Source organism: Pelophylax lessonae, assembly GCF_965119305.1.
Source record: "Pelophylax lessonae genome assembly, chromosome: 1".
In the NCBI taxonomy this organism is placed as follows: Eukaryota; Metazoa; Chordata; class Amphibia; order Anura; family Ranidae; genus Pelophylax; species Pelophylax lessonae.
Window position 1 is genome coordinate 492,185,988 of NC_138768.1, and position 22,494 is coordinate 492,208,481.

The 22,494-nt window shown below is 45.4% G+C and overlaps 1 protein-coding gene across 1 annotated transcript in view; it reads right to left on the reverse strand.

The window, feature by feature from the left end:
• TIMM44 (translocase of inner mitochondrial membrane 44) overlaps positions 1-22,494 on the reverse strand; it is a 645,415-nt gene that overhangs the window by 437,989 nt on the left and 184,932 nt on the right. Inside the window, exon 6 of the mRNA XM_082244204.1 lies at positions 9,602-9,732. Coding sequence (XP_082100330.1) covers positions 9,602-9,732 — 131 coding nt within the window. The remainder of the gene's footprint in view (positions 1-9,601; positions 9,733-22,494) is intronic.

Genomic DNA, 22,494 nt, shown 5'->3' on the forward strand with positions numbered 1-22,494 from the left:
TACCTGGGCATCCATATGTCCTGTCATTGCGGACTACTGCCGCCTTAATGTGCATCCCTTGTAGGCACGGTTAAAAAATAAAATCAATATCTGGAATAGGCTCTAAAATGTCCCTGGCAGGGAAAATAAATCTAATTAAGATGCTACTTATGGCCCAACTTTTAAATGCCCTTCATAATTCCCCAGTGGTAGTTCCCTTGAAAACATTTGTGGTGGTTAATTCTCTTTTAAGGATATTACTTTGGATTGCCCGTCCCCCCAGAATTAAGTTTGAACAGCTGCAATTTCCTAAGGATGCTGGAGACCTTGCCCTCCCAAACCCTTGGATTTACTACATTGATGCCCACCTCCAACACCTTATAGGTTCCATGTCTCCCGCCCCCAAAAGCTCTTCTGCTCGCCTCTTGCTTATTGCCACTGGTGAGGACTCCATCCTGGAGGGACTGGAAGTTTAAGCATCCCAAAAGCTCAATAAGCAAAAGCCTGCCTATGTACTAATGCAGAAAATTTGGAATAAATCAAGAGAACTGCAGCAAGTGACAGGTTATACTGCATCCGGCAGGGGCCCAGATGGTGTGCCTGAGGGGTAACTCTCCTATCCTAGGTGTTCCAGAATGGGAGGTTAATGCATTTTCATTTTTCATGAACTCCAACATATATTTGCCCTACCGGATTACATGTCTTATTACCTGCAGTTAAAGCTCAGGGAGATGCAATAGATTGGTCACTTTCACCCACCCCCCTTTTTCACCTACTCCAGTCTGCGACTGAAACAAAAGGTTTTATATCCCAGTATCATCATATGTTCTTGATGGAATACCTGAGGGCTTATCCAAACAGGGCAATGTCCCGAACATAGGAGGATGTTGGAACTTTGACAGGAGACCAGTTGGAGGAGGCTTTTCAGTTGAAGAACATGTGCTCTCAATGTCTCACAGAAGGTGTAACAACTTTATATCTTACTCAGAGTACATTACACCCCAGTGAAACTCCACAGGATGGGTAGATTCCCCGACCCGCTATGTGGTAGAGGCAGACGAACATCTGGGGATCTTATCCATCTCCTCTTGCAATGCCCTAAGTTACATCGCTACTGGAGCGAGGTTCTCTCTACGCTCACTAGAGTCTTCCAGGTGAATGTTCCCTTGAACCCTATCCACAGTTTACTTGGAACCTCAAAGAGGTTCTACCTGAGGAAATTAAAAAAGAGTGGCTTTTTCCAGGGCCTTATTTCAGGCTAGGAAGGTCATTCTTTTAGGCTGGAAGTCTAACTCCCCCATCTGTTAAATGTGGGTGGCCCATATGGGGAACATGCTCCTCTTGGAGCGATATATAGATATATATATAAATATATATACATATATACACACACACCTTCTCATTCAAAGAGTTTACAATTTTCATAGTCATGAAAATAGCGTTTCCCCAAAAAGACGACCCCCCTCATAGGGGACCACAAGACACCGTCTTTTGGAACGCGTGGTCAACCGACCAGCTCTTTACCCAGGTAAAGCGGTGGATCGCAAACCCCACCGCCGACAACCGGGCAAACAACGGAGCCTTGTCCATGGCCGCGTCGCACAGGAACATTGCAGTGTGGATCCTGCTGCTTATCCCATGTCGAGCTGCTTATCCCTTATCCCATATCCCATGCTGGATCCTAGCCCATGTCGAGAGCGCCTGAGATGCCATCACGGAGGCAAAAACAGGTTTTCACAGGTAATCCGCCACCAGATAAATGTGGTGGGCAAGCGCTTCCACACGCCTATCTGCTGGATCCCTGAATACTGGGGAATCCTCTACTGGCAGCAAGGTGGACTTATTCAGCCTAGACACAGTGTGATCCTCTGCCTGGGGACACCTTCCAACGTTCGTCTACCGCCTCCAAAAACGGATAGCGGATGGAAAACAACGCATAGGCACCACCAACATGTGCTAAATGCACCGCCACTGGTCATGCTCAATCTCATGAAATTCCTCAGGGCAGGAAAAAAGCCTGACCCGACTTCTGGGGTGTGCGGTACCCGAAAACGGACCGCTTACTTGACTGAGCTGGCCCATCGTCAAGATTGTTATGACGACAATGAGGGTATCCATCGTAGCGTGTTACAGCGCTACCGAGGAGGAAGATTCCCCCTCCTTCTCCCTCTGAGAAGCGGAGGACCGGGACCCCTCAGGGGGACCATCGTCCGTGGCAACAAATTCGGGCTCAGATTCAGAGGACTGGGAGGGCACAGGCCGTTTTTTTGTAGGAGCATGCCGACATCAGCATTCACCTGGGATGCCAAAGTCCCAAGAGTAGCAGATATGGAGGCCATGGAAGAGGATTTAGGTGTGCCCGAAGCCCCCACCAGGTCTGCGGGGGATTTATTATCCTGGGAGTCCATGTTTGCCTTAAAAAGAAAAAGGGACGCTGGCCCTTTAAATCGGCGGTTCCCGCGGAACCCCCCCCCCGGCAATCTGCACTAACAGAAAGAGCCCCCTGTGAAAACACACTAGCCACAAGTAAAAAAACGTTTTGGTTGAAAAATGACAGACGGATTAACAAAAATCCCCAGCCTGTCAGCACATTTTACACAGGAGAATTAGTGAAGGATGAAGTGACCTCCCAGCGCTAGAGGCCAGCCCTCGAGCCCAGAGAAAAGGTGCCTATTGAAAGTCAATGACAAAAGTCACAGGGAAAATGGCCGCTTGCCCTTACTAGGCATGTTGCCCACACCCATGATGGCGCCCGACCGGGAGCATGTGCAGAATCCCAACATGGCTGCTGTCCTCACACAGAGCTTAGATTCTGCACACCATAAACATGGGCAAATTGAGTGCACAAACACATTCTGGCAAACATCAGGGACCCCAGGGAGACCCCTACAGCACCCCATACAGCGTCCCCAGCGGGAGTGGGGGGGGGGGGGGACCACCAACCCGGCCAGAAGGGGGACCCTACAGAGACAACCAGCCCTGCTATCCCCCCAGGGACAAGAGGGTATCAGTACTCACCATCCAGGAAGCGGGCACCGCTCAGATACGGGAGACCTCCCACCCTTAGTGGAGGTGCCGTCAGCCATGGAGGAACGCTGGCAACACGCGGGCGATCCGGGTTGAGACATCCCCAGCGAAGACGCAGCTCCGCAGGCTCATCCCCATATGGAAGGGCACTGTCGTTGCGAGGCCTGGGCGTACCAGTAACCTGCAACGCTCGTTGGCAAGCTGGGACTCCATAAGGATCTATGATACCCAGTCCGAGGCCCAGCTCTGCAGTCACTTATAGTCCTCCAGGAAAGGAATCCCTGACTAACTAGTGATATTGAGAGAAAATAAAAATCTATTGTGTAAAGAAAAACACAAATTCAGAAAAAAACAAAGAAAAACCGAAACTCTAGGTCACAGCAAGGAAGACCTAGCTCTACTCCTGATGCTAGGCAGCATAAAACTGAGGTAATATCAGATTGGGTCTAGAATAATGGCTGAGGGATGGCCCCCTAGTGGCGTGCCGAGGTATTCTAGATTGTAAGCTCTAACGAGCAGGGCCCTCTCGTTCCTCCTGTTTTGAATTGTATTGTAACTGTATTGTCTTCCCTCACATTGTAAAGCGCTGCGCAAACTGTTGGCGCTATATAAATCCTGTATAATAATAATAAAAACATTTTTTTTGTATTAACCTGATAATTATCTGCCTAGCCTGCTCCTGCAGAGTGCGCCATTTCCCATTAGTGAAGGCTAAGGCTCCATGTACACGGGACGTTGTAAATGGCCATTTAGGAGCAGTTGGGCGTTTTCTTCAGAAGCCCCTGAACCCACCTACATGTTATCTTATCTGTCCATGTACACAGGGTCGTTTACAGTCATTTGCAGGCAGTTGAGTTCAGGGACGTTTTTTGGATAGCAATTATTTGCGTTCGAACGTGTGTTTCCCGGCGTTTCAAATGCAAAAACCCGACCGAACGCGATGACCCGCGTTTAGCGCTCGCGTTTTTCCATTTTAAAGGGGAATGATTTTTTTTTACCTCTAGGAACGGTTCTAAATGCAAAACGCGGGTGCAAACGCGACCTAACGGACATTTTAAAGGTCCTAAAAATTCCAGCATTCAAAGGGACTTTTAACAACGTCCCGTGTCCATGAAGCCTAATACCATCGGGCGGCGACTGTCAGAGGACACAAGAGAAATAAAAAATATATATATATATATATATATATATCTCAACATAGGAATCGACTCTATAAATATGAGAAACTCTGGTCTCAATGGCTTAATGTCCCTGGGTTATCCCCAAGGGAGCTTGTTCTGATGAGGGTGTTGCAGTGTCCCATGGGCTGAGTACACTTTAGGTGATCACCAGACAAGTAGGTGTGATGTGAGTAAAAGGCCCAACACAGGTTCTACAAACCACTTACTCAATTCCTATCTGTTTGGGAGTATGGGCAGGGTAGGTCCAAAGGGAGGTGACGTGCTTAATCTTGCAGGATAAGAGATGCAGCTTATTTCTGTACCTTATTTGCCTGGACTGTAAATGGTTTACAGATGTATTTACCAGTATACTGGAATGGAAAAAGATTTGTACATGTTTCTTTTTCTTTTTGTACCCGGTATTTTCTAAATAACCTTTTCTGATTAAAAAAAAAAAAAAAAACTCTCTATCCCTCTTACTAAATACCATGGACTGATCTTTACAAAAAGGGGTCATTTGAGGGGAATTTGTACTGTCCTGACATTTTAGGGCCTCAAGAAATGAGATAGGCAATCGCTACATCAGGATTGATTAGTTTTCAGTGATACGTAGAATAGCTTGTAGACACTAACTTTCACACAAACCATTCATCATACACTTATTAGGATTTTTTTTTACCAAAGACATGTAGCAGAATACATTCTGACCTAAATTTATGACGCAATTTTTTGGGGGGATTTTTGGGGGATTTTTTTTAAAACAAAGTAGAAAATAACTATATTTTAAATGTTTGCTTTCTTAGCTTGTATATCATAAAAAAAAAAATCCCAGATGTGAATGCCACCAAAAGAAAGCTTTATGTGTGTGAAAAAAAGATACAAAATTGAATTTCGGTACAATGTAGCATGACCAAGTAATTGTCGTTCAAAGTGTGAACACTGAAAGCTGAGAATTGGTCTGTAGGAAAGGGGGAAAGCATCCAGTATTGAGGTGGTAAAGGCACAGGGGCACACTGGACAACCAGCATATATAGCACAATGGCAGCGAATGTGTCAGGTACATCCCCTCACCAGTATTCTAACAAATGGCCACTGCCCCCTACACTTGAAAGGGCAATGCATGTCAAACAAAATCAAAGAAAATTCCCAATTCAACTGTCCAACCAGGTGCGCTACAATAACATGTTACAACCTAAATACAAGTGTATCGTGCATTACGTTACCAAAGGTGAACTTATTCTTGAATAAGGTGTTGACATACTTCATGTTTGACAAACAAAAAAAAATAAATAAAGATGGTTACATTATACAGTAGGACCAAGTTATTGCTATCTGCAAGCCAGCAGGCCCATATATTTAAACTTATCTGTTAAGCCATGTATACTATCAAAGATATTTTAAAAATTGACACGTGCATTCAAAATATCTAGAACAGAAGATAATAGCAGGGCTGTGGCTTGTTTTCACAAACTGGTGAAAGCTAATCTGGACGCAATCAGGTCATGGGTAAGAAGACGTCCCATATGTGGAGGCGATTTTTCGGAATCTATTGCAAAGAGTGTTAGCACATGATCAGGAATCAAGGCAATACGTGTAAATGTCTTTAAAAAGTGAAAACCGTCCTTCCAAAAAAGATCTTTGGACAACTCCACCATATGTGGATTTATGAGCCAAAATTGAGCCAGAAATTTCCAGTTTTCCATAGGATGAAACATTTTGAGTCTACTAAGGGATTCATCTCTGGGTGTTATGCAATGTTACAGCGAGACTATCTGGAAAAATTTCCTAGCTCTGCTAGGACTCACTGGGAAGCTGATGTGGGTGACCTTTCTGATGACCAATGGGATGAGGCACTGGAGTCAGTGCGGCACTGCTCATTGAATGTAGTGCAAAGAATCTCACAACTGTATATACTCCTCCGAGTGCATCATACCCCAGTCAAGTTATATGGTATGGGCTTGAGAGCAGACCCGCTGTGCACCAGGGATAATGGTGACCTTACCCATCTCCTGTGGCAGCGCCAAAAGCTCCACAGGTATTGGACGTCGGTAGTTCAGACAGTTAATAGTGCTTACCAAATATCGGTACCAATTGATTCGAAACCCTGTCTACTTGGCATGGTGGAGGAATACATTCAGGATGCTACTATTAGGGTGACAGTGTCTAGGACATTGTTTCAGGCTCAGAAACTCATTTTACAACACTGGACTTCTCAGTCTCCTCCAACATTGGAGATGTGGGTACATAACATGGGAGCCACTCTGAGATGTGAACAAACAATGTACCAACATAGGGGAGTCCCACATAGATATGCTGGGATCTGGGATGAATGGCTGGTAACCCCGGGTTTGGCCCCTGCTGATTTGGTCCTGGACAGATTATCACAGTAATTTTCATGGAACTATTGTTTAGACCTTTCTGGGATGGTGGACGGGAATAGAGAGACTGATTTACATGCTTTCAAAATGTTTATTAAGTACGGGACAGTGTTTATCTGTATATTGTGATACTGACATGTAGTTGCATTGGGGTGGAACTCTTCGGGAAATGCATAAATTGTACAATGTATGCTATTTTTTCTTTCAATAAGCTCTGTTTCTAATTTAAAAAAAGAAAAAAGATGACCTCTGCAAAGTATGTGGAGTTTCTGACTGACCACTTTCTTCCCTGGTACAGAAGGAAGAACAATGCTTTCCATAATAAAATCATCTTCGTGCATGACAATGCACCATCTCATGCTGCAAAGAATACCTCTGCATCAATGGCAAAAGGAGAGAAAGTCATGGTGTGGCCTCCATCCTCCCCTGACCTCAATCCTATTGAGAACCTTGGAGCATCCTCAAGTAAAATATCTATGAGGGTGGGAGGAAGTTTACATCCAAACAGCAGCTCTGGGAGGCTATTCTGACATCTTGCAAACAAATTCAAGCAGAAACTGTCCAAAAACTCATAAGTTCAATGGATGCAAGACTTGTGAAGCTGTCAAATAAATAAATAAGGGGTCCTATGTTAAAATGTAACGTGACCTGTTAAAATGTTTAAAAAGTTAAAATGTTGTTATAAGTTTGATTGAAATAGCTTTTGGTTTCAGTAAATATGCTGCAAACACAACAAATGACAATTTTCACTTTTTTTACAACCTATAAAGTGTTTTGAAACTTACTGTGTGTAATAATTTTAAACAGTGCATTCTAAGTTTTTTATGTTTAAAAAAAAAAAAAAAAAATACAGTTATTAGGTTTGTGCAATAAAATTTGAATTGTACTCTTAATAGTTGAGAACATGTGAATTATGCTGACTGTTCTAGGAAAATTAGAAAAATATAATTTGCCTAATAATTTGAAAAAGGGTGTATATATATATATATATATATATATATATATTATATATATATATATATATATATACACACACACACAAATACATACTGTACAGACTGCTCAAAAAAAAAATAAAGGAACACTTTTTAATAAGAGTATAGCATTAATTCAAGTAAACTCCTGGGATATGGATTTGGTCAGTTGAGTAGCAGAGGGGGTCGTTAATCAGTTCAGGTGCTTTGGTGTTAGCAAAACAAACAGGTGCACTAGATGGGCAACAATGAGACAACCTCCAAAACAGGAATGGTTTCACAGGTTGAGGCCACTGACATTTTTTTCCTCATCATCTTTTCTGACTGTTTTTCATTAGTTTTGCATTTGGCTAGGGTCAGTGTCACTACTGGTAGCATGAGGCGATACCTGGGCCCTGTAGAGGTTGCACAGGCAGTCCAGCTCCTCCAGGATGGCCCACCAATACGTGCAATTGTCAGAAGGTTTGCGGTGTCTCTCAGCACAGTCTCAAGAGCATAGAAGAGATTCCAGGAGACGCAGTTACTCTAGGAGAGCTAAACAGGGCCATAGAGGGTCCTTAACCCATTAGTAGGACAGGTATCTGCTCCTTTGTGCAAGAAGGAACAGGATGAGCACTGCCAGAGCCCTACAAAATGACCTCCAGCAGGCCACTTGTGTGAATGTCTCTGACCAAACAAACAGAAACAGACTTAATGAGGGTAGCCTGAGGGCCCTACGTCCTCTAATAGGCCCCGACACCGTGAAGCTCAATTGGCATTTGCCATTGAATACAAGAATTGTCAGGTCTGCCACTGGCGCCCTGTGCTTTTTACAGATGAGCGCAAGTTCAACCTGAGCACATGTGACAGACGTGAAAGGGTTGGGAGACGCCGTGGAGAATGTTATGCTGCCTGTATCATCATTTAGCATGCCCAGTTTGGTAGTGGGTCAATGATGGTCTAGGGAGACATATCCATGGTGGGATGTACAAACCTCTACAGGTTAGACCAGTGTTTCTCAACTGCGGTCTCCAGGGCACACTAACAGACCAGGTTTGCAAGAAAACTGAAAAACGTCACAGCTGATATTATTTGCTGCTCAGCGATTTCAGTATTCTAGTGTGCATCTCCCCAAGATAATCCTTAAAATCTAGCCTGTTAGTGTGCCTTGAGGACCGGAGTTGAGAAACACTGGGCTAGACAATTGCACTCTGCCATTAGGCATTGGGATGAAATCCTTGGACCCATTGTCAGACCCTACGCTGGTGCAGCGGGTCCTGGATTCCTCCTGGTGCACAACAATGCCTGGCCTCATGTGGCGAGAGTATGCAGCCAGTTCCTGGAGGATGAAGGAATTGATACCACTGAATGGCTGCCAAGCAGGCCTGACCTAAATCCAATAGAACACCTCTGGTACATTATATTACGGTCCATTGACCCCAGCCAGTTTGCATGTTGTCAGGCATGTGGGGGCCATACAAACTACTGAGAACGATTACGAGTTGCTGCAATGAAATTTCAGCTAAATGGATTAGACTGCTGCATAATTTTTTCACTTGATTTTTAGGGTGTCTTTGAATTCGACCCTCTGTAGGTTAATCCTTTCATTTCCATCAATGTGGCATCCTTTCTTCATAACACATTACCCAGTCCATATCAGTATAGATATCCAGCATGGGATTTTTCCCCATTGAGATCGGATGTGTTTTCAAAGTGTTGCTTTAATTTTTTTTGAGCAGTGTATTTACAATTACTCTGCTGGACTTTGTCATCTGTTCTGGGATCCAATAAATGTCTCTCTGGTGAAAAAAGTTGCTGCAGGAAAATTTGGTTGGATTATACTTAGTCATATGTTGGATAATGCTAATTATTAGTCATCACACATAAAGTTACGTCAGTTAGATTACAATTAGAGCTCAGTAACATGGAAGAAAACGCTTTCAATAGGTTTTAGGGTAATATATACAGTTATATATATTACTTTGAAATAAATTTCCTTTTTTACATAAGACCTTTCTCCTCGCTGTCTGACAACGTGGCCCTCTCTAGGTTTCTGGAAACATTCAAAGCTTCATATAAGGAAAGCACAAATATCAATACATACTCATTTGCTTCAAAAATCTTTTCTTCATCTCCAGAAAATTCACTCCTCTTTCTCAGCCTGGAAGGTGGACGATAAGGCCCAGTTTGTACTAAAATGCTTTCATCAATTTCTCTCTTTACCGTTTCAACTCCCTAAAAAAAAAAAAAAATATATGAAAGCTTTCTTTCTTTTTTATACAATACATCACATAAACATAAAACTATTAGTCATCAAAGTGTAATTGGGTGTACCAACCTAAAAAACCATTGAGGGACATAGGAACTTAAAATCAGTAGCGTGACCCTCAAAAGACCTGGACACTAGGAAACAAAATGTAAGCCAGCCCTTATAGCCTATATGACACCTCCAGCATGCTTCCATTTGTAGCTAAAAGTACAAGAATGACGCTTCTAACATACGAGGGGAGGCAGCTGTGTCCCTCAATGGACTCAAACAAAAGCATTACAGGCAAATATACAGGCAAGTACAAAAATACTTTTGTTTCCATTGTCGGCTACAGAAAACAATTCAGTAAGCATGAAATGTCCTAAAGCTGTCCTTAAAAGAGAAGCAGGCAAGCCTACAAACTGACCTAGCATCTACCTTAGGCCTGAGAAACAGCAGCTTAAGAGGTTGCTCATTGCCTAAACAGGTCATACACAGATCCAAATTCGACCAGTTAAGCAGGGACCGGATTAATTTTGATCAAGCCTCTGCAGCTAAAGGGAGAGCACTTGTCGAGGTGGTTGAGCCACGGTTTTACCACCCCTACAACCACTAGTGTGAATGAGACCTAAGTATTGTGTTTCAGATTTCTGACATTTGAGATAAGATTTCCTTTGGATGTTCATTTGTTCAAGCAATGCTGCACTGTATACAGCAACTAGGCTCTTCTAATCATCCCTCTTGTATCCACTCCTACTGTTAGATCATCATCTCATCATCATCAAGACAAACTTTCCTAAATCGCGCTCAATAATAGAGAACATAGACTGGGACCAAACCCTAGGAACACTGAAGACGGAAGAAAAATGGGAAAGCTTTAGGAACATATTAAACAAAAGTATCGCACAGTGCATTCCAATGGGAAATAAATTTAGAAGAGCAAAGGTCAAACCAGGGTGGCTAAACCGTAATGTAAAAACGCTTATTCGAGCGAAAATGAATGGCCTTTAAGAATACAGATCGAAGGGGACATTATCAACTTTTGACCAATACAAGGGATCTAACAAAAAATGTAAAAACTGAAACAGGACAGCTAAAAAGGATTTCGAAAGACACAGAGGCGAGTAAAAAAAACCCTAAGAAATTCTTTAAATACATTAATAGCAAGAAAGCGAGGCCAGAGCACGTTGCACACATAATGAACAATGATGGGAGCATGGTTACAGACGACACAGCGAAGGCAACTGTGCTAAATACTTTCTTCTCCTCAGTTTTTATACATAAAAAGGAGGGGTATATAGACCAGGACTATCTGGTGAACACAACACTGGAAGACTTGCCGCAGTGGCTATCAGAGGCGAAATCAGGGAAAGACTTCCTAGCATTAATACTAATAAATCACCTGGACGGGATGGCTTTAACCGGAGAGTACTCAAGGAACTCAGTAGGGTTATATCTAGACCGTTGTTCCTAATCTTCACAGACAGTATAGTGACAGGAACTGTACCAGGTGACTGGAGGAAAGCTAATGTGATACCAATATTCAAAAAAAGGGAGGAGGGATATTCCAGGAAACTATACACCGGTCAGCCTGACATCAATTGTATTTAAATTATTGGAAGGGTTGATAAGGGACTACATCCAAGAATTTGCTAAGGACAACAGTATCAACAGCAATAATCAGCACGGGTTCACAAAAGGACGTTCTTGCCAAACCAATCTGCTTACATTTTACGAGGAGGTGAGCTGTGAGCTAGAAAGAGGGAGACCTGTGGATGTAGTGTATCTGGATTTTGCTAAGGCATTTGACACTGTTTCCCACAAACAATATACAAGCTAAGGTCTGCAGGCATCGACCTCAAGGTTTGTTCTTGGATAGAAAACTGGTTACATGGGCGTGTCCAAAGGGTGATAAAAAATAACGTGTACTGGTCTAGAGTGGTAAGTTGGGTTCCCAGGGCTCCGTCCTGGGACCAATTTTGTTTAACTTATTCATCAATAACAGAGGACGGAATCAGTAGCTCAATCTCAGTTTTCGCAGATAACACAAAGATATGTAGGGCAATAACTTCTCATCAAGATATAGATATCTTACAGAATGACCTGAACAAATTAACAGAGTGGGCAACTATGTGGCAAATGAGATTTAATGTAGAGAAGTGTAAAGTATTACACTTGGGGGCAAAAAAACAAACGCAAATTATGCTCTAGGGGTGGAACCTCTGGGGGAATCCAGAATCGAGAAGGATTTGGGGGTTCTAGTGGAAGACAAATTAAGTAATAGCATGCAATTTCAAGCTGCAGCTGTCAAGGCCGAAAGAATATTCGCATGCATAAGGAAGGGGATATACTCCAGAGATAAAACTATAATCCTGACACTTTATAAAACCCTGGTTCGGCCACACCTGGAGTATTCTGTCCAGTTTTGTTCGCCAATCCTCAGAAAGGATGTGCTGGACTGTGAAGAGTCCAAAGAAGGGCAACTAAACTAATTAGGGGATTGGAGGACCTCAATAATGAGGAGCGATGGCAAGAGCCAAATTTATTCTCCTTGGAGAGGAGACGCCTGAGAGGGAACATGATAGCCATTTATAAATACCTCAATGGCGATTTTAGCATAGGTAGAAAACTGTTTAGTCCCAAGGAGTGCAAGACGACACATGGCCACACAATGAGATTAGAGGAGAAGTGGTTTAACCTTAAGCTGCGTAAGGAGTTCTACACTGTAAAGGGAGTGAGAATGTGGAACACTCTTACACAATTGGTGGTAGCTGCGGGGAGTATGGCTACTTTTAAAAGACTCTTGGACATGCATCTCACAGATAACATTCTGGGTTATGGGAAATGAGCAGGCTACTGACACACACACACACACACACACACACACACACACACACACACACACACACCTGTACAGGTTTAACTGGATGGACTGAGGTCTTTATTAAACCTCTACTATGTAACTATGTAATTTGCTACTATGTGCTACATGTTCTGCAGTACTAATTATTTGGCTCCTTCATAATCCTCTATTTTAAGATCTCTGTCTATTTTCAATGCATATAAAATCAGATGTTCAATGATTGTATTGAGGTTTAAATTAATCCCTGAGGCTCCAGCTCATGGCACATCAATCAAAGCATATTTCATAGGTACAAGAAAACCCAGGTTTGGTTTACCCACTTTCCTCAAGCCCCTCCCATTACGTTTGGTCACACCCATTTTTCCCCCAGCAGCACACATAGCTATCTCCCTAAAATGTCCCTCATTCTGAAGTTCAAAAGTTGGGAGGTATGGCCTTAGGCGCAGATCACTGTGTTTATTAAACATTGTATACAATAGCACAGCAGGAGAGATTCCCCCATCCACCTTGAATGTGTTATTACTCACTTTCAAAGAATTATCCAGGATGGCTTACAAGAGAGGCTCCTAATTAACACAGGAAACACATGATCAACATTATAAAAAGCATGCAACAGCAGCTCTACCCTTAGTCATAAATAACTGTAGGCATGGCATCATATACAGAATACTACATAAAACAACATCTAACCTATAATAAATAAAATAGGGTGGGAAATTGCACCATCACTTTAAATTCCTGTAAAGTGAGTGAGTTAACCGGTAATAACTCTGTTTTCCCAAGTCATCTTCCAGGACGGCTTACGAGAGAGGAAAAATATAACTACCTGATAAGGGCAAGACCACAGCTTGGCCTACTTAAAGCCTATTTCTGACTGCAGAACAGGTCCAAACAGTAATGTTTTAGGAAGGTTTGGAAGCTGGAAGAGGTTGCGCCTTTGCAAATCTGGACTGGAGAGTCTCCAACCCTTTCAGCCTAAGACGTAGCCACAGCTCTGGTGGAATGAGCCTTGATTTTTAATGGCAGGGCCAATGAAGATGCTTGATATGCTTCTGTGATTGCAGACTTCATCCACATTGCAATAGTATTTTTATTAGCTCTCTTGCCTTTGTTTGGCCCTGAGAATAGCACAAACAAACAAGGGGTGGATCTCCAATCTTTAGTGTGTTCAACGTAAGCTATCAGGCACCCTCTTACGTCCAACAATAAATCACAGAATAATGAAGAGTTTATAATCTCCTAAATCAATCAATAAAAAGGTTGCAGCGCTGTCAAAAAGTGATGATTAAGGCTCCTTTCACACAGTGTGTCCGTCAAACGGACTCCGCTTTTCTCAGCGGGGGATCGAGCCGCCGATCCCCCGCTGAGCAGAATGACAGCTGTTCTCAACAAATGCTGGTATAAAATCCATAAACAAGGTCCATAAACTGCAACTCAAATAATGCAGGCAATGATAATGCACTTACTATAATGCCGCCAAACTAAAAATAGGATACCATAAGGATTACCATAACCTGGCCAAAGCAGCATTATTTGTTAAAATTGCAAACATTACTGCTCTCAGTGAGCATTTAAGTTACTACTGAAAATCGAGTCACCGGTGAGGACTGTGAAAAGCGTATTACATACAGAGCAATATAATGCTGAATCATGCATTTAACTACAAGTAAAAAATATATAAAGAATATATAAAAATATATAAAATTAATAAAACTTTTTTACCTACAACAGGTAGAGAATCATAATACTAAGAAGAACAAACGTCAAGTGAGATGTCAAATGTCCAAACACATCAGTACAAACTAGTAAAACCCAAATTTGCCAGAGATAAAACAGCATTTAAACATAAAAAAAAAAATTGTCCTGGAGAAGGAAAAAAAAACCATCAAAGAATCATATTGGAGAATGATTTTTTTTTTTGACTGCAATGAATCTATTTAATCTTATGTTGAAGATTTAGTATACCAAGTGTGGGCCAAATTATAATGCTAGATCATTTAGTGGAAAAGCAAAAACATTTTAAGTCTCAGAAGATAAAGGACGAAGATTCTGGTGCCCTGGGGAGTAGGATGATTAACTCCAATACAAACAGGGCAGACGCTGTAGTGGTATTAGTGTCTAGGACTAGAGCTCGAGACAGCGGTTTAAGATTATATTAAAGTCAGGAAAATGTAATATTTGTCGATGCAGAGTAGAGAAACAAAGGGGGTAATTATTCTATTTTCTTTGTTTGTATTTAATTTTTGATGCAGGATATACCTTTAATAGCTTCCTATCCGGAATAAGCGCCTGGGTGGACATAGCCGTATGCCCCCCCATGACCATAAGGTTCTTTGGTCATTTCTCTGAATAATGCCCTTCTACCCAGAATACACAGTTTGGCCAAGTGACCAGCTTTTGGAAGAGTCCTGGTTGTGCCAAACTTTTTACATTTGAGAGCTATGGAGACCACTGTGCTCCTGGGAACCTTCAGTGCAGCGGAATTTTTTTGTACCCTTACCCAAATCTGTGCTATGCAATTAATCTTGTCTCTGAGCTCTGCAGGCAGTTCCTTTGACCTCATGGTTGCTCTAATACAGTATGCATGGTCAGCTGTGGGGCCTTTTATAGAGAGAGGAATGCGCCTTTCCAAATCATGTCCAATCAATTTAAGTTACCACAGGTGGACTTTAATCAAGGTGTAGAAGAATGTTAGCAATAGCAGCACGCTAATTTTTTTTTTTGGGTTGTTGCAAAAGGGTCTGAAAACGTATGCCAATGTGATATTTCACTTTTTCCCTTTTCATACATTTGCAAGCGTTTCTAAAATTCTGTTTTCACTTTGTCATTATGAGAGGTACAGAGTGTAGATTAATGAGAGAAAAACAAATTAACTTAAACATCTGTAGAATCAGGCTGAAGAATAACAAATTTGTAAAAAAATGAAGGGGGTCTGAAAACGTTATAAATGCAATGTACAGTATATACCATAGTTTGCAGACTAACTTTCACAATGACTAAATATACACTGGTTTGGGTTATTTTTACTAAACGTAAACTAAACTTATGAAGAAACATTACTAGTTTGCAAAATTTTATAACAAACTAAGAAAAACTATTTCAAACTTTTCAGTATTTTTTCATTCATATCGCAAAAAAATAAACCCAGCGGTGATCAAATCCCACCAAAAGTAAGCTACATTTGTGTGAAAAAAAAAAAATTACTAATTGATTTGCATACAGTGTTGTATGACTGCGCAAATTGCCAGTTAAAGAAGCACAGTGCTTTATAGTAGGGATCGACCGTTTATCAGCAAAGCTGATTATCGGTGGGCCGATATTCACTTTTCCCGATATATCGGTATCGGCCCCGGAACTTACCAATACTGTGCATGGCGCACACGTGACGTCATTGCGTGTGTTGCTCGACGTGTTTCCGTGCGCTGGGCCTTTAATCATACACGTTCTGCCTTCTTAGGCCGCCTCCCTCGCCTCGGACAGCCCCGAACAGTGTGCAGTCAAAGTGCACTGTGCATCCGCAATTTCGCACCGCCATGACACGGACCAGCAGCAAGCAGCCATCCACAGCAGTCCAGTGTCAGCCAGCCAGCCTGCCACCCACCCAGGCACCCACAGCAGCCCTGTGCCAGCCATCCACCCACTGGCCCTGGCCTCAGCCACCCACAGAGCATGTGCCAGCCAGCCACCACAGGGTGTTAACCAGCCACTGACCCACAACAGGGTGCCAGCAAGCCAGCCACCCACAGCAGGGTGCCAGCCAGCAGAAACAGCAGGGTACCAGCCAGCCACCCACCCCACAACAGGGTTCCAGCAAGCCAGCCACCCGCCCCACAACAGGGTTTCAGCAAGCCAGCCACCCACCCCACAACAGGGTTCCAGCAAGCCAGCCACCCACCCCACAACAGGGTTCCAGCCAGCCAGCCACCCACCCCACAACAGGGTGCCAGCAGCCAGCCAGCCACCCATCCCACAACAGGGTGCAAGCAGCCAGCCACCCACCCCACAACAGGGTGCAAGCAGCCAGCCACCTACCCCACAACAGGGTGCCAGCAGCCAGACACCGACCACACAACAGGGTGCCAGCCAGCCACCAAGGCACCAACAGCAGCCCTGTGCCAGCCAGCCACCCAAAGGCCCTGACCTCAGTCACCCACAGCCCTTGTGCCAGCCACCCACCAACCACAGGGTGCCAGCCAGCCAGCCACAGCAAGGTGCCCGCCGCCAGCCACCGACCCACAACCGGGTGCCAGCAGTAAGGCATACACCCACCCCACAACAGGGTGCCAGCCCGCCAGCCACCCACAACAAGGTGCCAGCCCGCCAGCCAGCCATAGCAGGGTGCCAGCCCGCCAGCCAGCCACAGCAGGGTGCCAGCCAGCCAGCCACAGCAGGGTGCCAGCCAGCCAGCCACCCTACAAAAGGGTTCCAGTAAGCCATCCATTTACAACAGGGTGCCAGCCAGCCAGCCACCCACCCCAAAAAAGGGTGCCAGCAAGCCAGCCACCAAAACAGTGTAAATAAACAAAGATAAGGGAGCGCCTCTGATTGTGGCTATCATGTGAAGTGACCGGTAAATGATGAAGCAAATACAAATTTATAAATGTATAAATCTTGACTGAAGCTCCACTCCAGAGAGAAGTTCAAATACTTCAGTTTAATAAAATGATAAAAAAAACATCAATGGAACAATGTTAAAATACTACTCCGAGGATGTCGGGCTGAGCCCGTGTGCTTGCCCCACTGCGGTTAGGTCTTGCATCGCTGTTTCTGTGGCCATGAGATCATAGCAAGCAAGCACCTGTGCCTCAGCTGTGATGGTCCAGGCGGTGGAGGTGCCATGACTCCGGGAGTTGAACCACTGGGGTGATTATCCACAGGCAGCTGAGTGGGGACAGTGGTGGCGCAGGACATGACTTCAATCACCCACGCTTGCAAGTAACAGGAAGAGGAAAAAGACTCAGCCTACGACTCCTACAGTGTAGAAGCAAACGGTCCTGTCACCATGGCGACATGTTTAGCGCTTTGTTAAAGACCCAAAAAGGGTGAAAGCCAGCCAGCAAGCCACCCACTCACAGCAGGGTGCAAGCAGCAAGCCAATCAGCATTTTTTTAACCTTATATTTTCTCTAAAATTGCAATGGAGATGGATACAGCCAGAAAAAGTAAAAGTGTGATCTGGGACTATTTCTCGTCTCAACCATCTCCAGGAAAAGCAGCAGTGTGCAACACATGCACAAACAATGTAAGCATGGGATCAGTAACTGCAAAAAAATTTAAATTTTTTGTAAGAACTTACCGTAAAATTCTCTTCTCTGAGTCCTCTGACAGTCGCCGCCCACTCACACAGTCTGCACTTCTGGGTATTGGTCTAATCCACAGGAGTAAGCTAGGCATAAGATTTTCTTAGAAAACATTCACAAAACCTTTGTATAGACACACCTACAGGGGGCTATCCCTCTGGTCCAATACCCCCAGCTAACAGCATTCCCAAATCAGTTTGGTAGCAAGCAGTATAGAGATCCATGAACACCAAAAGTGGCATGGGGGGCAGCGACTGTCAGAGGACTCAGAGAAAAGAATTTTATGGTAAGTTCTTAAAAATAATTCTATTTTCTCTTACGTCCTCCGACAGTCACCGCCCACTCATACAGTCTGCACTTCTGGGATGTCCCAAAGCAGTGTAGATGTGAGGGGTGGAAAACGTAACCGTCAAAAAGGCAACGCAGCACCCAGGTCAGAGAAAAGAACCTTTTCTGAACCAGAAAGGTAAACACTGGGTAACAGGAAAGCTCAACAGGAGCGAACAAACCCAGGAAAGCAAAATAACCAAGGAGAAAACAACCCCAACAGGAGGAGACAGGCTAACAACCGCCATGTCTCCCCTAAGGCACTGCCGCAATCAGAACTATGCGGCCAAAAGAGGCATCTGCCGATGCCAGAACATCAAGTTTGTAAAATTTAGTAAAGGTATGCACGGACAACCAGGTCGCCGCTTTGCACACGTGGGACACCGATGCCTGATGGCGGAAGACCCAAGATGCACTAACCACTCTGGTAGAGTGCACCGTGATAGGGAAAGGTGGAACCTGATCCCTTATTGAATAGGCCTGTACAATTGTTTGTCTGATCCATTTGGAAATGGTTGCCGCAGACGCAGCCGTACCCTTCAGAGGACCTCAGGAAGGACAAAAAGAGAATCCGACTTTCTGAAGGATTAAGTAGACGACTGGTAAACCCTGATAGCCCTCACCACATCTAAGGAATGCAAGGCAAACTCCTTAGGATGCTTAGGCTTCGCACACAGCGAAGGCAAGACAATGTCCTCGTTGAGATGGAAATCCAAAACCACTTTCGGAAGAAAGGACTGATGAGGTCGCAAGACCACTTTGTCCCTATGAACAACCAGATAGGGAGAGCGGCACGACAGAGCCGCCAACTCTGACACTCTGCGAGCAGATGTGATCGCCACCAGAAAGGCAACTTTCCGTGACAGCACCGGCAGAGGAATCTCCCAGATGTTCTCAAAGGGAGGACATTGCAAAACGGACAAAACCAAATTCAGGTCCCAAGGAGGCAAGGGTGCCCTCCTAGGGGGAGCCAGATGACGCATCCCTTGAATTAAAGTGCGGATCAAGGAATTTGACGCCAGAGGGCATTGAAAAAGAATGGCCAGCGCAGACAACTGGCCCTTAATAGTGGTCAGCGCCGGACGCTGCTCCACACCAGTTTGCATGAAAGCGAACACCATCGCCACCGAAAAGGAGCAGGGATGGAACCCCTGGGATTCACACCAGACAAAATAAGCCTTCCAGGTACCATAATAAATCTTACATGATGAGGCCTTCCTAGCCTTGAGTAAGGTAGGAATGACCGCCGACAAGAGACCCCTCTCTCAAGACCTGGCTTTCAACAGCCACGCCGTCAAAGCCAGCGACTGTAAAGCAGGATGGAAGAAGATCGTCTCGTAGTGGGAGCCGTCAGGGAGGCTCGACGACCAGTTGCATGATGTCTGCGTACCAAGACCGGTGCGGCCAGTCTGGGGCCACTAGAATCACAAACCTCGGTTCCGAGACCAACCTGCAAGGAACCTGGACAACAACTGAATCAGGGGAAAGGCAAAAATCAGGCGATACCGATTCCAAGGCACTACCAACGCGTCCGACAGAGGGTCGCGTGTTCTTGCCACGAACCTTCCCACCTTGTTGTTTAGCCGAGACGCAAACAGATCCACATCCGGGGATCCCCACCACGCACACAGCATCTGAAACACCGCCGGGTGTAGGGACCATTCCCCCTGGTTCAGTGTCTGGCGACTCGGATAGTCCGCCTGCCAGTTCTCCACACCTAGAATGTGACCTGCCGAAATCGCCGGGACCTGCGTCTCGGCCCAAGACAGAATCTCGGCCACTTCCTGGGCCGCTCGGGCACTCCTGGTGCCCCCTTGGTGATTGATGTAAGCCACCGCAGTTGCATTGTCCGTCTGCACACGCACGGGGCGGCCATGAAGACGACTCGACCAACGGAGCAAACAGAGCCTGATTGCTCGCAGTTCCAAGACATTTATCGGAAGGGAGGACTCCCCCTCCGACCAAGTGCCCTGGGCAGACAGATTGCCCAGAAATCCACCCCAGCCCGACAGGCTGGCGTCTGTGGTTACCACAGTCCATAGCAACGGTCGAAAGGATTTTCCTTCCTTCAGAGCCGGAGACTGGAGCCACCACAGAGGATCCGATCTGACTTGGGGGCTCAAAGAGATCCTCCTTTCCAAGGAGTGAGGATGCCTGTCCCACCTGGTCAGAATCTCCGCTTGCAGAGATTGTGTGTGGAACTGTGCAAATGGTACGGCCTCGAAAGCCGACACCATCAAGCCCAGGGACCGCATGCAGGTCCGAAGCGAAGAGAACTCGTTATCCCTGAGGGACTTGACCTCACCCTGCAGAGTCCGAAATTTGTCCTCCGGAAGAAAGACCTTCGCCTGGGCGGAGTCCAGAATCATTGTCAGGTAAGGGAGACGAACAGAAGGGGACAATGTCGACTTCTGAAAACTGATGGTCCACCCGAACTCCTGGAGCGTCTGAACCGTGGTTGACAGATCACGCAACAGAGTGGCACAGGAACTTGACCTTAAAAAGGAGATCGTTCAGGTACCACAGGATGGCAATCCCCTGTACCCGCAACAAGGCAAGAACAGGAGCCAACACTTTGGTAAAAACCCTTGGAGCCGAAGCGAGGCCGAAAGCCAACGCTACGAACTGATAGTGCAATTGCGAATCAGAGGTACCTCTGATGACCCTCATATAGGGATGTGTAGATACGCATCCTTGAGGTCGATGGAAGCCAGGAAATCCCCTGGACTCAGGGATGCCACCACCGAAAGGATGGACTCCATCCGGAATTTCTGGGCCCACACAAAGCAGTTCAGAAACTTTAAGTCCAGAATCAGACGCACCTTGCCCTCTTTTCTGGGCACTGTGAACAGATTCGAGTAAAGACCCCGAAACCTGTCCCGATGTGGCACCGGGACAACCACCCCCTGGTCGAGGAGATCCTGAACCGCCCGATCTCGGAAACGATCTGGGGTCAAATGAAGAATTGAGGGAAATAATCTGTCTGCTGGGCGTGATCAAAACTCGATCTTGAACCCTGACAGAATGAGTTCTTGAACCCACCTGACCTGAATCTTGGCCAGCCAAGGTTTGGGAAAACAGCGCAGATGTCCCCCCCACCCCTGAAATGGGTGAGGGCGCCCCCTCAGGTCGAAGCAGACTGGGGCGCGGTGCTCGTGTTGGCGGCTTTAGGCTTGCCCGCCCAAGGCTTCTTCTGGCCACTAGAGGCCTTGAAGGACTTACCCTTGTCTTGTGCCTTGAAGGCACGAAAGGACCCCTGGTTAGGTTTAAATGAAGGGCCCCACTTACCACGGAAGGATCTTCCCCTGGACACCTGGGGCAGCAGCGTTATCTTACCCCCAGTGACCCCCTTCACCAGTTCATCCAAAGAGTCCCCAATAAGACGACTCCCTGCATAAGGGATGTCAGACACCGTCTTCTTGGAAGACTGGTCGGCCGACCAGCTTTTCAACCAAACGATGCGACGAATCGTCACTGCAACTGCAGACATGCGTGAGACTAAAGGGGCCTCATCCAAGGCCGCGTCACACAGGTATAAAACAGCCTGAATAATTTGATCCACCATCTCCAGAGTAGCAGGAGGGGCGGAGTCAGCAATAAGGGTGCGTTTAAGCACCTTGGCCCACTCCACAACAGCCTGAGAGACCATTAAGGAAGCGAACACGGGTTTCATTAAGGAACCCACTACCATGTAGATGTGGCGGGTAAGAGTTTCCACCCGCCTGTCCGCCGGGTCTTTAAACACCGGAGAATCCTCCACGGGCATTAAAGTGGCTTTATTTAACCTGGACACAGTGTGGTCTACCTTAGGAGTCACAGTCCAGCGCGAATCCACCAGAGCCGCAAAGGGATAACGGTACTGAAATCGCTTGGGCACCACAAAATTGAGCTTTTAATTGTGCCATTGGTCATTCACGGTCTCGTGAAACTCAGCGGGGCAGGGAAAAACCTGACCCGACTTCAGGGCTTTGCGGGTCCCAAAGAAAGACCGCTTACCCGACAGGTGGGGCCCATCATCTAAATTTAGCGTGTCTTTCACAGAGCTAATAAGTGCAGACATTGCAGCGCGTTCTCTTGCTGAACCGGAGGTGGAATCCTCCTCCTCCACATCCGACCGAGAGGACTGAGACCCCTCAGGAGGTACACTGTCCGTGGCAACCATATCTGGCTCTGAATCAGAAGACTGAGAAAGCCTGGGCCTTTTCCTAGAAGCCCTGTCAGACATTATTATTATTATTATTTCAGGTACTTATATAGCGC